We start from the raw sequence: 12275 nt of genomic DNA on the forward strand, positions 1-12275 counted from the left end.
GGCCAGGAAAATGTTGCTGAGCATAGCGAGACCAGTTTGTTTCCAAGGGTGATCCTCCACCACCACAGAACCCAAGCAAGCAAGCTTTCCATTTCTTTACATTAAACAGCAGTCCTCCTTGCTAACAGAAGAATCCTGGGAATGATCCTGCAGCAGCTTTCATATTCAGACATCAATCCAGAACAGCTGGATTTATTTTCAAGCCTTTTCTCTCTCAAAAACAAAAGCTTTGCCACCAAAATTCACATTCAAGTTCAGATGGCCTATTTGTGGACAGGGCAATGAGGAGAAGTTTGTGGTTTTTTGGCAGAATCACATGTTTTTTGTTGTTCTCAAAAGAAATGGACCCTCACTTAGGACCCTGGCAGAACCAGAAGCAGAGGTCAAAGGAGTTAAACTTTGCTTTAAAAAAAAAAAACAACCCAACAAAAAAACCCCAACACTTTTATCCAAACAAATTCCACTTCTGCAGGTCAGTTTGTTTTTCAGTATCTTGATACAAACTAAAGGAGAGCACAGATACAGCTGGGCTGCAGCGCAAGAAGGTGAAACCCAAGGACCCAGCCACAAATCTGGATCATGGCAAACTGAAATTCAAGGCCCCAACAGCAGCACCAGCTGCCAGCCCAGGGGCTGGTGAAGTGAAACCCCAGGCTCCAGCAGCAACACCTGCAATCCTGGTACCTAGAAAAACAAAGCCTGAGCCCCAGTAAAAGCCTGGGACTCCAGATGAAGCCGTAGGCCCCAGGGGCACCAGTTGCCAGCCTGGAGCCCAACAGAAATGAAGCTGGAGGCCCCAGGAAGCAGCTGCTGCCAGCCTGGGGCCAACTGGAATTAAGAACTTTGTACTATTTCTTTAAAAAGATGAACTCTGCAGTCCATGATTGGTTGACATTAAGAAGGCATAAGCCAAAGCAACAACAGGGAGGCGAGGCTGGTTAAAGCAATATACATTATATACAAACTCTTGGGTTAATTAGTCCACTTGGTAGGCAACGTCCTTCTTGTCTACAAGGCGCACTGGAATGAGCAGGGGAGGAGAGGGGGGCAAGATTCCATCCGATACCTTCTTGGCACTGAAGTGGTAAGGTGCCAGCGCCTCTTGATAGAAAACATGGAGAAAAAATAATCTTTAAATAACGGCACAAAACTGAGAAAGTCCTCCCAAAGCCTGCCCCAGTGGAATTGCCCGAGTCTAGCTGGAGGGGCTGATCTGTCTGAGAGCAGAGTCTCTGCAGCAGGGAAAGGGCATTAGCAGCATCGCTTCTTCCTTTTACTGTTCTTCGTTAGCTTCACCACATCGTTCTGTTGCAGCTGTAGCTGCTTTGCTAAGTTTTCTTTCTTTGCTCGCAGGACTAGCTCTGTAATGCAATTAAACATCTGCAAGAGAAACAAGCAAGTTCAGACCACCCAGCAACTCAGGCTAGCTTTTGTGGGATGCTCTTCTTTTCAAGCAACTCCACTTTTCTTCATACTCCAATAATGCTCCAGAGATCTTCCCCAACCCATTACAGGCCAAGTGGAAATCCAGTACCTTCCCAACCCGCTCCCAAGCTAAAATCAGTAATACCTCTATCCCCTTTTCCCAAACCAGTGAATAAAAACAGGTCAGTTTGGCAACTGAGGCCAGGAGTGCAGATTGGGCAGTCCTGCCTCCTAGAAGCATTCTCCCTAGTGACAAGTCTTTCCTGACACCATGCCTGATATGTTAGCACTGTAAAGCCAGTGAAAATGCAACGTGGGCTCCTTCATTTTGCTTCCCCAACTCTTCCAAACGCAGCTGGATGCATCTTCTGGTTAAAGCAATATACATTATATACAAATGCATTTTACCTACTTCCTTGCAACTTGTACAAAGCATTTTATCTTTCTTCCTCAATGAGAAGAATGTAATTGTTATTTTTCCCCAAACCATCGTCCCCCAAATTGTTTTCTCTATACTCTTCTGCACATTATATTACCTCTTCCACATTAATATTTTCTTTGGCGCTGGTCTCAAACAATTGGATCTCCATCTGCCCAGCAAATTTATAGGCATCTTCTGTTTCTACCACTTTTCGCTCTGGGTCATCATTCTTATTCCCCACTAAAAAAGGAAACAAACAAACAAACAAACAAACAAAAGTCATTTTGGTACTTCAGCAGGTCAGCCCACTAAATAAGATGTTGTAACTCTCTGATTAGAAACTTACCTAGTATCCGGCAGACATCGTCACAGTTTTGATTAATTTCATGCAACCACCGTTTTACATTCACAAAAGATTCTGCACTGGTTACATCATAGACAACAATGACCCCATGTGTTCCTCTGTAATACCTGTGGAGCAAGCAAAGACAATACATGTGAACTCAAGCTATGCACCACCTTCTCAGCTCTTCCGCTTTCACTTAAGCTTCTACAAGATTCGTAACAAACCCCCCAGTTAGGTCATTCACGTGCCCCCGTTGTCTTTCCACTGGGAGTCATTTAGTTCTTTCACAACAGCTGGATCACATGCTGCTCCTCCAAACCTACAGAGCTCCCTGCTCGTGTAGTCTATAGGTTTCAAAGTCCAAAGACTGCTGTTCACTTCCTTGTTCAGGTTGTCAAGACCTTCAAAGATGAATACTGTCTTCCATCTACGTGAGAAAGGGTAGCGGTGCCCCCAGTACGTCCTGGGAACTGGCTGTGGTGTGAACCTTCGTGCTGTACAAGCCACAGCAAGTTTCTGCAGTAATTTTAACTTCTGTGAAAGATCACTTACAGACTAAAATTTCAGCAGATCTCCAAATATACTCAACCCTCAGTCACAGCTCTCTTGAGCTCACAAAAATTCCTGTCTTGTTGAGCGACTGTGTTCTGATCACACCTTCCTACTCAACAGATCCACTCCATATGTGCACTCAATGCGCTCTGCTACCTTTAAGCCATTAAAAATAAGCTTCATTTCAGTTTATTCCCATTAGTCTTGGGCAACCAGCACCTTTAAAAGATGATGAGCAATTCTGATATGCAAGAAAAATATCTGAATTCAAGATCCAACATTATCACCTGCAGGGACCTACTAAAGGCAGACAGTAAGCACACTGTGAGAATGTTACATAAAAAAAGGCAAGCTTCACCTTCTCAGTTTTCAGCCACAGTGCTACCAGGTATTTTCCCTACTGCAAATTAGGCAGTTTTGACCAAAAAAAAAAAAAGAAAAGAAAATTTTTTTTAAAAGTCATTTAAACAGTTGACAGTGAGGTCTTCACCAGCATCCAGTTTTTATATTTTGTGTAGGTTTATTCTTTTCCTTTCATTTCCACCTCTTTCTTATGATCAATATTAAGATTTTTAATAAAACAAATTCAAGAATCCAGCATACTGAAATCGAGGACTGTCTCTTAAATTGTGACAGCATTTCTAGACCTTGATCTCTTACCACAAGCACCTCTTGCAGCTTCACTCTCCCTTCCACTGCACTTCAGAGATGTCCACTGTGACCACTCTGTGGTCCTCTTTGATTATTCATTCCAACTCAGCAAACACACCTTTAAACTTCAAAGCCTTTTAATCCAATCCAAATGCACTACCTCCCAGAAGAGCTCAAAGCTCTGGCTCACTTCTGCTACTGGATGCACTTAAGCAAGTCATTCTCTCTTCCCTGCCTTTCGCCTCACCATCCCCTCTGCAGCAGAGGCCACCTGTCTTCACAAACCACCAAGACAGGCTTCCACAGACAGGACACATCCCGTACAGAGCACAGACATCTCCCCCACCCCTTTCCTCTTATGACCACTTTGCAGTGACAGTGACCAGGTATCAGTACCCCTTTAGGATACAACACACACTCTATGGGAGTGGGAGAGCTCGCTCCTATTGCTCACCTGGGTGCTTTCAGAAGACAGTCAAATACCTCCTCCATGCCATGTTTTACCAGTAATTTACACTGTACATTCACTTTCCTTGGCAGAAACTAACTCAGGTAAAGAATTACTTATTCCCAGCCCATAAGAGATCCTGCACTTTCAAATATTCTAGTCCAGTCACAATCAGTTCCTTCAATAGCTTTAAGACTTGCTACAGCACTGCATTTGTGCTTTACTTCATTACAAGCTGACCTTTATTTCATAACTTAGAACCTTTGGAAGAAGAAGTATTCCATAGCCTGAACCCACATGTTGCAAAGATAATCCATCCTCTCCTGACACTGACACGTACTGCACACTGGTTTTGATTAATAGTTTTGTGTGATAGCATCAGAAAGGGGGAGATCTCTGACCCTATCAACACACTAGACTTCCCTGCATCTGAGCAATAAACTAATTATCTTCAAACTCTCCCGTATCACCTAATAGTCTTGTAATTCAGCAGCTCTCAGGCTGACCTACCACTTCCTGCCCAACACTGAGCATTACATTTGCAAAGACAACACTCAGGCTTTAGAGCGACGCGATGGTTCAGCTGCACCTACACAGAGCTGCTTCATTCTGCTGTGTGCACTGTAAAACCATGGCTGCTACCCCAGCCACCCGAGCCAGAGGGCCCAGCAGAGCATCCTGCTGCTCCCACCTTGCCCACGCAGCTTGGTTTTCTTCTAAGCAAAGCATATGACGTCAGGGAGTAGAATAACACGCACCCTGCAAGAGATCCCACTCCTGACACATCGTCAGCGCAGGCGTTGTTTGCTCCCAGGGATGAGGGCTGTGGGCTGGACTGTGCAGCACAGACCACTACAGCATTCCAAACTCTGCAGCTCTGGGAGCTCCTGCCACAAAGCACGAGTATTGCCAACCACCTTTCATCAGAAATATCTTCCTTAGTGCAAAACAGCAACCCCTGCCTGACTCCTGCTGAGTTCCTACCACCACACACTGCTTCTATTTTTGGAAAGGAAAGCTGTCTGGCACATGGTTCTAGAAAGGTTGCCAACCCCTCACCTACACTAAAACCTCAGTTTCTCCATCGACTGACACCACCTTCCAGCAGTCCCAGAGATCAGACCATGACCACCTTCTATTCTCTAACTCTTAAGCCCCATAATACATGTTTTTCTCAAAAAGCTCATTGTGCTATTTTCTGTCATTTCTTAGATACCACCCTACATCCTAGACAACATTTTAGGCTTAACAAGTACATCAAAGATTCTCCAGCCTCAAGTGCAGGACAGTACTAGAAATCAAAACCTGATTAATCCTACCCCAAACTTCAAGTTTCAGAACGATGCAGTGCAGAATTGCTTTTATAACAAGTTGTAGGCTTTGGTGAGCAGAGAACAGATGGGGCTTTTGGCATTCAGGGAGGAGTAGGTGTAAATTTTGTGCTTCTGGCAACCAAGAGGTAGTTGAGGCTTTGACACTAGGGGAAGAATGCCTTATCTTCTTCCCATCCACATTTTAGGGAAGGTGGAGACCATAGAAATGACAGCAGAAGAGAAATGAGGTTCTCAATCTCAGCCTCCCATGGAACAGCTAAGTGACTGATGCTGGCTGTCCTCTATGTGCTAGATGCTTTCTGCCATGTACCCTACAAACCTCCAAAGCCAGGACCTGCTACTATTCCTAGTGAGGAGTAAACTAATGAAAAAGAGGAGGGGGAAAAAAAAAAACCCACTTCTAGAACAGTTATTCATGTTCATAGTGTCTATGAAAGTATCCTGTAGAGGTGAAAGGCAAACAAACCTCACTTGTAGATGCCCTTGGATGCTTGGGAGTAGCCAACTATCTTCCATATAGCTGGAAAAGTTACCTAGATCTAAAGGCTTTACATTTAGCTTTGGTGTGGAAAAGGCTTATGAATGGTAACATTTAAGTTGAAATAAACACAGTACCACCTCAGTTGCTTGTTCTAACTGAAGAATTCTATTTAAAGAAGCTTAAAGACATAAGCTTACTGCCTCTGAAACACTGCCTACTAATAATGCAGACTTGATACAGAAAACCTTCAGAACTGGTTAACCAAACTCATCGTGTCCTTCAGCCATCCGCATTCTCCCCTCACATCTCTGAAGACGACTCTCCTAAGCAGAAGGGAATATTTTGCATTTCAGCGTGGTACTCCCTACTACAAGATACCACTAAGAAAGTTCTCAGATTTCCTCTACTCAGTGCTTCCCAGGATTAGCATCTGGAGTTATAACAACTAGTTTCATGAAGCATGGCGGTAGCTCAATCAGATTTAGAAAAGACAGATCACGACTGACTGCATCAGTTCTGTAGGGCACATATGTTCATTTTTCCAGGAAAAAAAACCAAAATGTAACTGGCCAACTTGAAAGATGGGTCACTGGTCACATCCAACATCTTGGATAATATTGCACTACTTTGTAGTAAACGTTTCCTTGTTTTTCAGTCCTCTAGGAGAATTCTAACCAATTCCAGAGACTTCTAATAATCTGTTTTGATACTCATCTTTTTTTCAGGTTCCTGGAAGCACGTCTATTGACACAGGTCAGTTTGACCACCATATCTGGTTTACAAGACACAGCAACCCTATCATCTCAAAAAGCTTATCCCTCTCTTGAACACACCACTCCACACAAATGCATGGCAGAAAGTCCCTCTGCTATCACTATTCATCCCGAGCTAGCATCTGACAACTATTATTTAAAGCTTAAATCCTAAAACCACAGGCCTGAATCAGGACAAAGTAGTCCTGTCTACAAGAGCAAATCAAGTACAGGAACTGGTTGGTCATGCATCTTAAGTATTCCTGCTAATACAGATGAGTCCTGGCATGCTACATCTCTGGTGAATTTAAATCAAATGCAGAGTTTGGATGATGTTCCATGCCAACCAAATTCACACAACTTGGCCTCTCCTCCCACTAGGCACCAGCTAGCCCAGTATTTCCACATTTAACAGACAGTAAAACCAGCTGCTTTTATACTTCCCAGTCTGAAATTCTGATCTAGTTTATTTTTCCTGAGCTCCTGTAGAATACTCCAGATCAACTTGATTTCTGTTCCTTAACAGTTTTATTCTGTTCTTCAGCTTCTGTAGCTGTAATCAAGTCAACTCAAAATAGTACATAACCTTTTAATGTCTCCCAGTTTTCTACTATTAACTTCCTACCCCCTCTACCCTTTTGCAGCTCTCAGTCTACACAGCAGTACTTCCAACCTCTTACTATTATTACCAGATGGGCTCTAATTTCAGACTTCCTTGCCAGGCTTGGCTCCACATCAATCTGAACTCTACCTTTAACTGTAAAGGGACTTCCTGGCCTACAGTAATACTGAAGGAACACCTTTTTATATTCTTAACCTCAATCTAAACCTCAGTCTAGTCAAAGACTAGACAAAGACTACTACGCTGTTGACAGTGCACTCGCACTCCACCCATGATTTGGTAGCCAAGCCCTGTTAAGTACTAGCTCGGTAACTCAATTTGTCACCCAGTTTGGGATATGCAAATCAGTTCCAGTATTACTTTGCCAATTAAAAAAAAAAAAAAAAAAGATAGAACCACTGCTGAAATCCAAATCTTGTTATCTCCTGTGTTACTAGGTGTTATGTTTAGGGCCAGAGCACCTCTTGAAAAATATCAGCAAAAGCTGGACAGTCACAGCTAGCCAGACTAGCAGTAAGAGGAGTCCTCACGTCAGTGTAACCAGCATTCCCAAAGTGTTTTCCTAAACATTTCAAATGCACTCAGACACAGGAACTTCTTTGCTTAAAGATGCACAAAACTCAAATCTTTCTTTGCTGACCATGGAAGATTCTGTAACTACCAGAGTTAAGGCAGGAAAACTAGGGCCTTCACTTCCCCAAGAGTAAAACAGACCTCACGTTGGTAAAAAGCTATGCAAAAGAAAGTAGCAGCAGAATTCAAACAGGTCATGGCACGAAAGCCTTCCAACCATTTCAGCTTCCCCATTTTAGATGTCAATAGAGGAAAAAAAATGACATAAAACACCACGCAAAGTCCCGTCTGCAGCTATTCCCGTTGGCAAAAGGAGCCTCTTTTCCTGGTGCTCCCCGTTCAGTGCCGGATACTGTGGCTTTCTGAACTGGCTGGCATCAGCCCCACGAACCAACGCTCATTAACGCAGCTCCGAGTCGTGTCAGGGAATCTGCAAACAGGAAGGCCATTTGCTGACTCAGCACTAATTGAGGCACTCTGTGACCAGCCAATGCGCCGCACAGCTGACGGGAGTCGCAGTGGTGCCTTGCTGCCTCCCCCTCACCACTTCCTGCCCCAAAGTTGCCTGCAGCTCTGAAACAAGAAGTGATGTCACACACAGGAACCCTACAAGAGGCAACTGAGTTTTTTCAAGCTAAACACTTAAGAAACAATGGGAGTCACCCAGCAATACCCGTATAGGGGCGCAGAGGAAAGGGACGGTGCGCACATCACGTCTAATTTTGCCATTTCTAGCTGTTTGGATGTAACACAGATGCAACCAACCTCACTATTTTCATGTCCGAGTATGTTAACATCAGCTGAAAGCGATCCTCCTCTCAAATAGGAGCCAAAAGAGAAGTCAGTGATGAAAGACCAAATGAAACATCTAGGTCTTTCAAGAATTATTATTTTTTGTTAATACCCAAAGGAAACAAAGTTCCATTTCCAAGTGTATTTTCTCCGCTTCCCCCAGCGCCGCAGTGAGCAGTCCTGCCTCTACTGCAATCAGTTTACAAACAGGTTTTATTCTTAGTTCCCACCGCTGCAGCTCTGGGTGTGGTATCTTCAGGAACAGGAAAAGCTGTGCACACGCTGTTCAAAAGGACAATGCGCACGAAACTGAACTGGAACCAAGGAAAAGGTTAACTTCATGTGGGCGTCTGCTTCAACAGATCTCCACACAGAGACAGCTGCTAAAATGCATTCGTCCTAAAAGAAAACTCAGTATTGGAAATCCCATTCTTTGATCTCAAAGCTATTGATTAGTTACATGACACCGATGGAGGGTTTGCACTCTGTACTTCTGCAACACGTGCAATCAGAGGACAACCTTCTTGGACAGGCTTCAGAGACAGGTTTTCTGGCATATGCAGAACAGTGAAATAACCCCAGTTCTACCATTTGGAAACGAGCAGCAGAGAGGTGAGACAAACCCATCATGGAAATGCACAGAAGACTGAGGAATTCTGAAATCCCAGTTTCAAACCACAATATCACCACAACCTATCAGTTCCAAAACAGCTGAGAGAAGCCCCACTGTACAGACGACAAAGCTATCTGTAATTGATTAGTAAGCTAATCAATTGCAACGTTAAAATATCTAAACCACAACTCTAAACAGTAAGACACACACACTAAGCTACGTATCACTGAGCCCAGCTGTACTCACGTTGATGTAATAGTCCGGAAGCGCTCCTGTCCAGCTGTGTCCCAGATCTGTAGCTTCACCTTCTCTCCATTGATCTCCACTGTCCGGATTTTAAAATCCACTCCAATTGTGGTAATGTAGCTGCCTGAAGGGAAAGCGTGGATAAGTGAGAACCTAACTCTTGTCTGTTTGGAATGTCCCAAAGCACACTTCTGAATGCTGTTTGGCAGCAGCTCTCAGATTGGACAGGAGAACAAGGTTCCCACTATCTCCTTATCTTTTAAAATGCTCTATCAGGTCGTGCTGATCCGCATATTTCTATCTGCAGCTAATCGCTGTTTTCGAGCCATAAAGCCAATTCTCCTACCCTTAAAATTTAAAGCTCAGTGTTACAAAATCAAATTATTCTTCTACCGCATTGGTGGTCAAGAGTAAGCACTCCAATGTCTCAAGAAGTGGACAGTAACTATGTGAGGATTTCATTTGTGAAATTTTTGAGACAAAGCTTTGCTTTAAATGCTTGTGCAATCACTTATTTTGAATACAGTCTGTTCTAACAGTTTCCTCCCAATAAATCAAGTTATGTCACAAATGTAAGTGGTTTAGCCACAATATTCAATCAATCTAAATCCCAAACGGGCAATAAGAAGTCTGCACAGAGTACAGCATAAGCTAAAAAACCTAAGCTACTTCTGGAACTATGTCAGTATTTAAATACTGAGGGATTTTCAGTTACAAGTGAAGATCAGACAGGATGGCTTGTACAGGCTTAGGCCAAAAGAAGCAAAGTTAGAAACAAAATATATTCCCAGAACAGCTATTAGTGGGTAAATGCAGAAGAACAATTCCTTGCTGACCAGCAGCACTGGAGCAGATCATGACCATTTCACTTCCTGAGGTAAACAAAACACTCACCTGAGAAGGTATTATCTGCAAAACGCAACAGCAAACTGCTCTTGCCCACACCTACGACAAACAGAGACAGCAAGATCTTTGAATACAGTCATCTTGGGTGGCAGGTAACACAACAGGGCTTTACCCATTCATTGCATTTTTAACTCTAACTAGGACCTTTTCTCAGCAGATAATTTGGTACCGTCCACCTTGACCATTCACCTCAGTACTCTCCTCGAAGATTTGGTCAAGCACAAGGCTCAGTATGTTCCTTGTAGCAATGCAGGGCAGGAGGGGGGTGTCCCCTCCTTCCTCCAGCCCTCATCAAACTCTCAAACAGGAGCTCTTGAACCCTGGTCAGTTCTAAGAGCTCATAAAAAAGCAAGTTCACAGTCAGCAGACTTGCATTTGCCGAGGCAAGATGCAAAAATGAGTATGCCAGGCTAGCTAACAAGTACTCAGATCACTGCTCTAAACCACGCTATTGAATTCCACTTGCACATCACGCTTCACACCGCTGCCTACCTCCCATTCAGCGAGGCCGCGCTGAACGGCGGTGGAATTTGGACTACTTAGACAATCAGACTAGGGTTTGGTACTATAAAGCTTATGTTATCATGGCCACAGTTTCACAGAAGCCTAAACCAAACAGGGGAGTAGGGAACCATTGTTCTATACTGCCATCCAAAACAGGCTTGTTCCACATCCAACGGGAAGGACACACGCATTTCTGAAGTTGTATCTTTTACCAAAACGTTCCCAAAACATTTATCTAAGTGCTCTGAGTAGCACTTCATCCAGGTTTTCCTTATATTATTGTTTGCACCTGGATCACACCCTGTTGCAGGGAAGCATTTTTCACAGGGCTTCACATAAGAATCATAAGAAACTCATTCCTGCCCACCCGACCAAGGGAATCTGGGTACCACAACACCTCAAAGTTGTTATCTCTGCATAAAGTCTCTGCTGTTAATGCCCCTTCCTCTCCCTTCTCCCCCCAAAAAAGAAGTCTGCTATGGCATGAAGAGGAAATTCAACTTCACCAGGGTGATTATCTATTAAATCTTTGCAGGTAGAAATTATTTAAACTAATTGCTTTGATGATGTACAATTTGCAAGCTCTTCTTACCAGAAGACCTGTGCAAAAGGCATGTGCAAAGCCTATGTAGAACTCCAATGGTTCTCAGCTGCTGCTGTCTGAAGATGGCTATCAGTACAAAAAAACCCAACCTATCAACCAACCAACCAACAAATCTACATGATTTCAGTAAGCCAGATCTCATTTGCAAACAGTTCAAACCACCAGATATCTGGAGAAACCATGATCACTTCTCACTGGTATTACAAATCTGAAAGAAAAAAAAAGAATGCTACTAAAAAATCCAAAGTTACAGTGTGAATACCCTGAAAACCTCTGAGCTCAAACATGGCAGCAGAGCAGCTCCTAAACCTTAACAGAGGAGTGGTTATTTAGCAATGGCTAAATCCCTGCAAAATACCAGTTGGCTAAAGTAAAAAAACTAAACAGCAAATAAAAAACCAAACAGAACCAAATAAAGGTTTCAGCAAGCACCATGCTTCTTGATTAAGCAGCCTAGGCCTTCAGCTGAATAAAAAGAAGGTGGATGCTGGAACTCACAGACCTGTCAGACCACACCACCTTCTTAAACCCGTCAGCCAGGCTCAGGCTGCGCCGCAGAGCTGCACATGACCACTGCTTTGTCAGACTGTCCACGGCGGCACAGACAGGCTCTGGTCTGCACTGCTCTCAGCACTCAGAGAAACCTCCTGAGCTCAGGAAGTTCTACACGCTCCTGATGACAACCATCTCACTAAACAAACACTGTCTTTGACCCACGCTGTTCACACATAGAGAAACCACACTCTTCGTGACCCTCCGCTTCCTACGCGGATTTTCTTGAGGAGATGCAAAGAGGAGGCTAGCAGGGCCTCGTTGCTTGTTGAAGACAGCAAAATGAAACCAACAAACAAAAAGCCTCTTGGCTTTGCAAAACCAAAATTAAAACAAGTTCTGTGCCGTACCAGTTTCTAAACTCTATCTCACTGAATGGTAGAAGGAATTAAAGAAGCACAAATTAATTACAGCACACGCAAAGCACAGATCGTCTGTATTATTTTTAAATAT

General features: G+C 43.6%; 1 protein-coding gene across 1 annotated transcript; it reads right to left on the reverse strand.

Moving 5' to 3' along the window:
* Positions 1–935: 935 nt before the first annotated feature.
* Positions 936–10201, reverse strand: RAB35 (RAB35, member RAS oncogene family; the record flags this gene model as incomplete). Its single annotated transcript, XM_010173094.2, has 5 exons — positions 936–1380; positions 1962–2086; positions 2193–2317; positions 9257–9380; positions 10151–10201. Coding segments are annotated over 5 exons (554 nt in total), but the record flags the coding sequence as incomplete, so codon positions are not given.
* Between the last annotated feature and the right edge of the window lie 2074 nt (positions 10202–12275).

The sequence above is a fragment of the Antrostomus carolinensis genome, unplaced genomic scaffold (assembly GCF_000700745.2).
Source record: "Antrostomus carolinensis isolate BGI_N321 unplaced genomic scaffold, ASM70074v2 scaffold14398, whole genome shotgun sequence".
Taxonomy (NCBI): domain Eukaryota; kingdom Metazoa; phylum Chordata; class Aves; order Caprimulgiformes; family Caprimulgidae; genus Antrostomus; species Antrostomus carolinensis.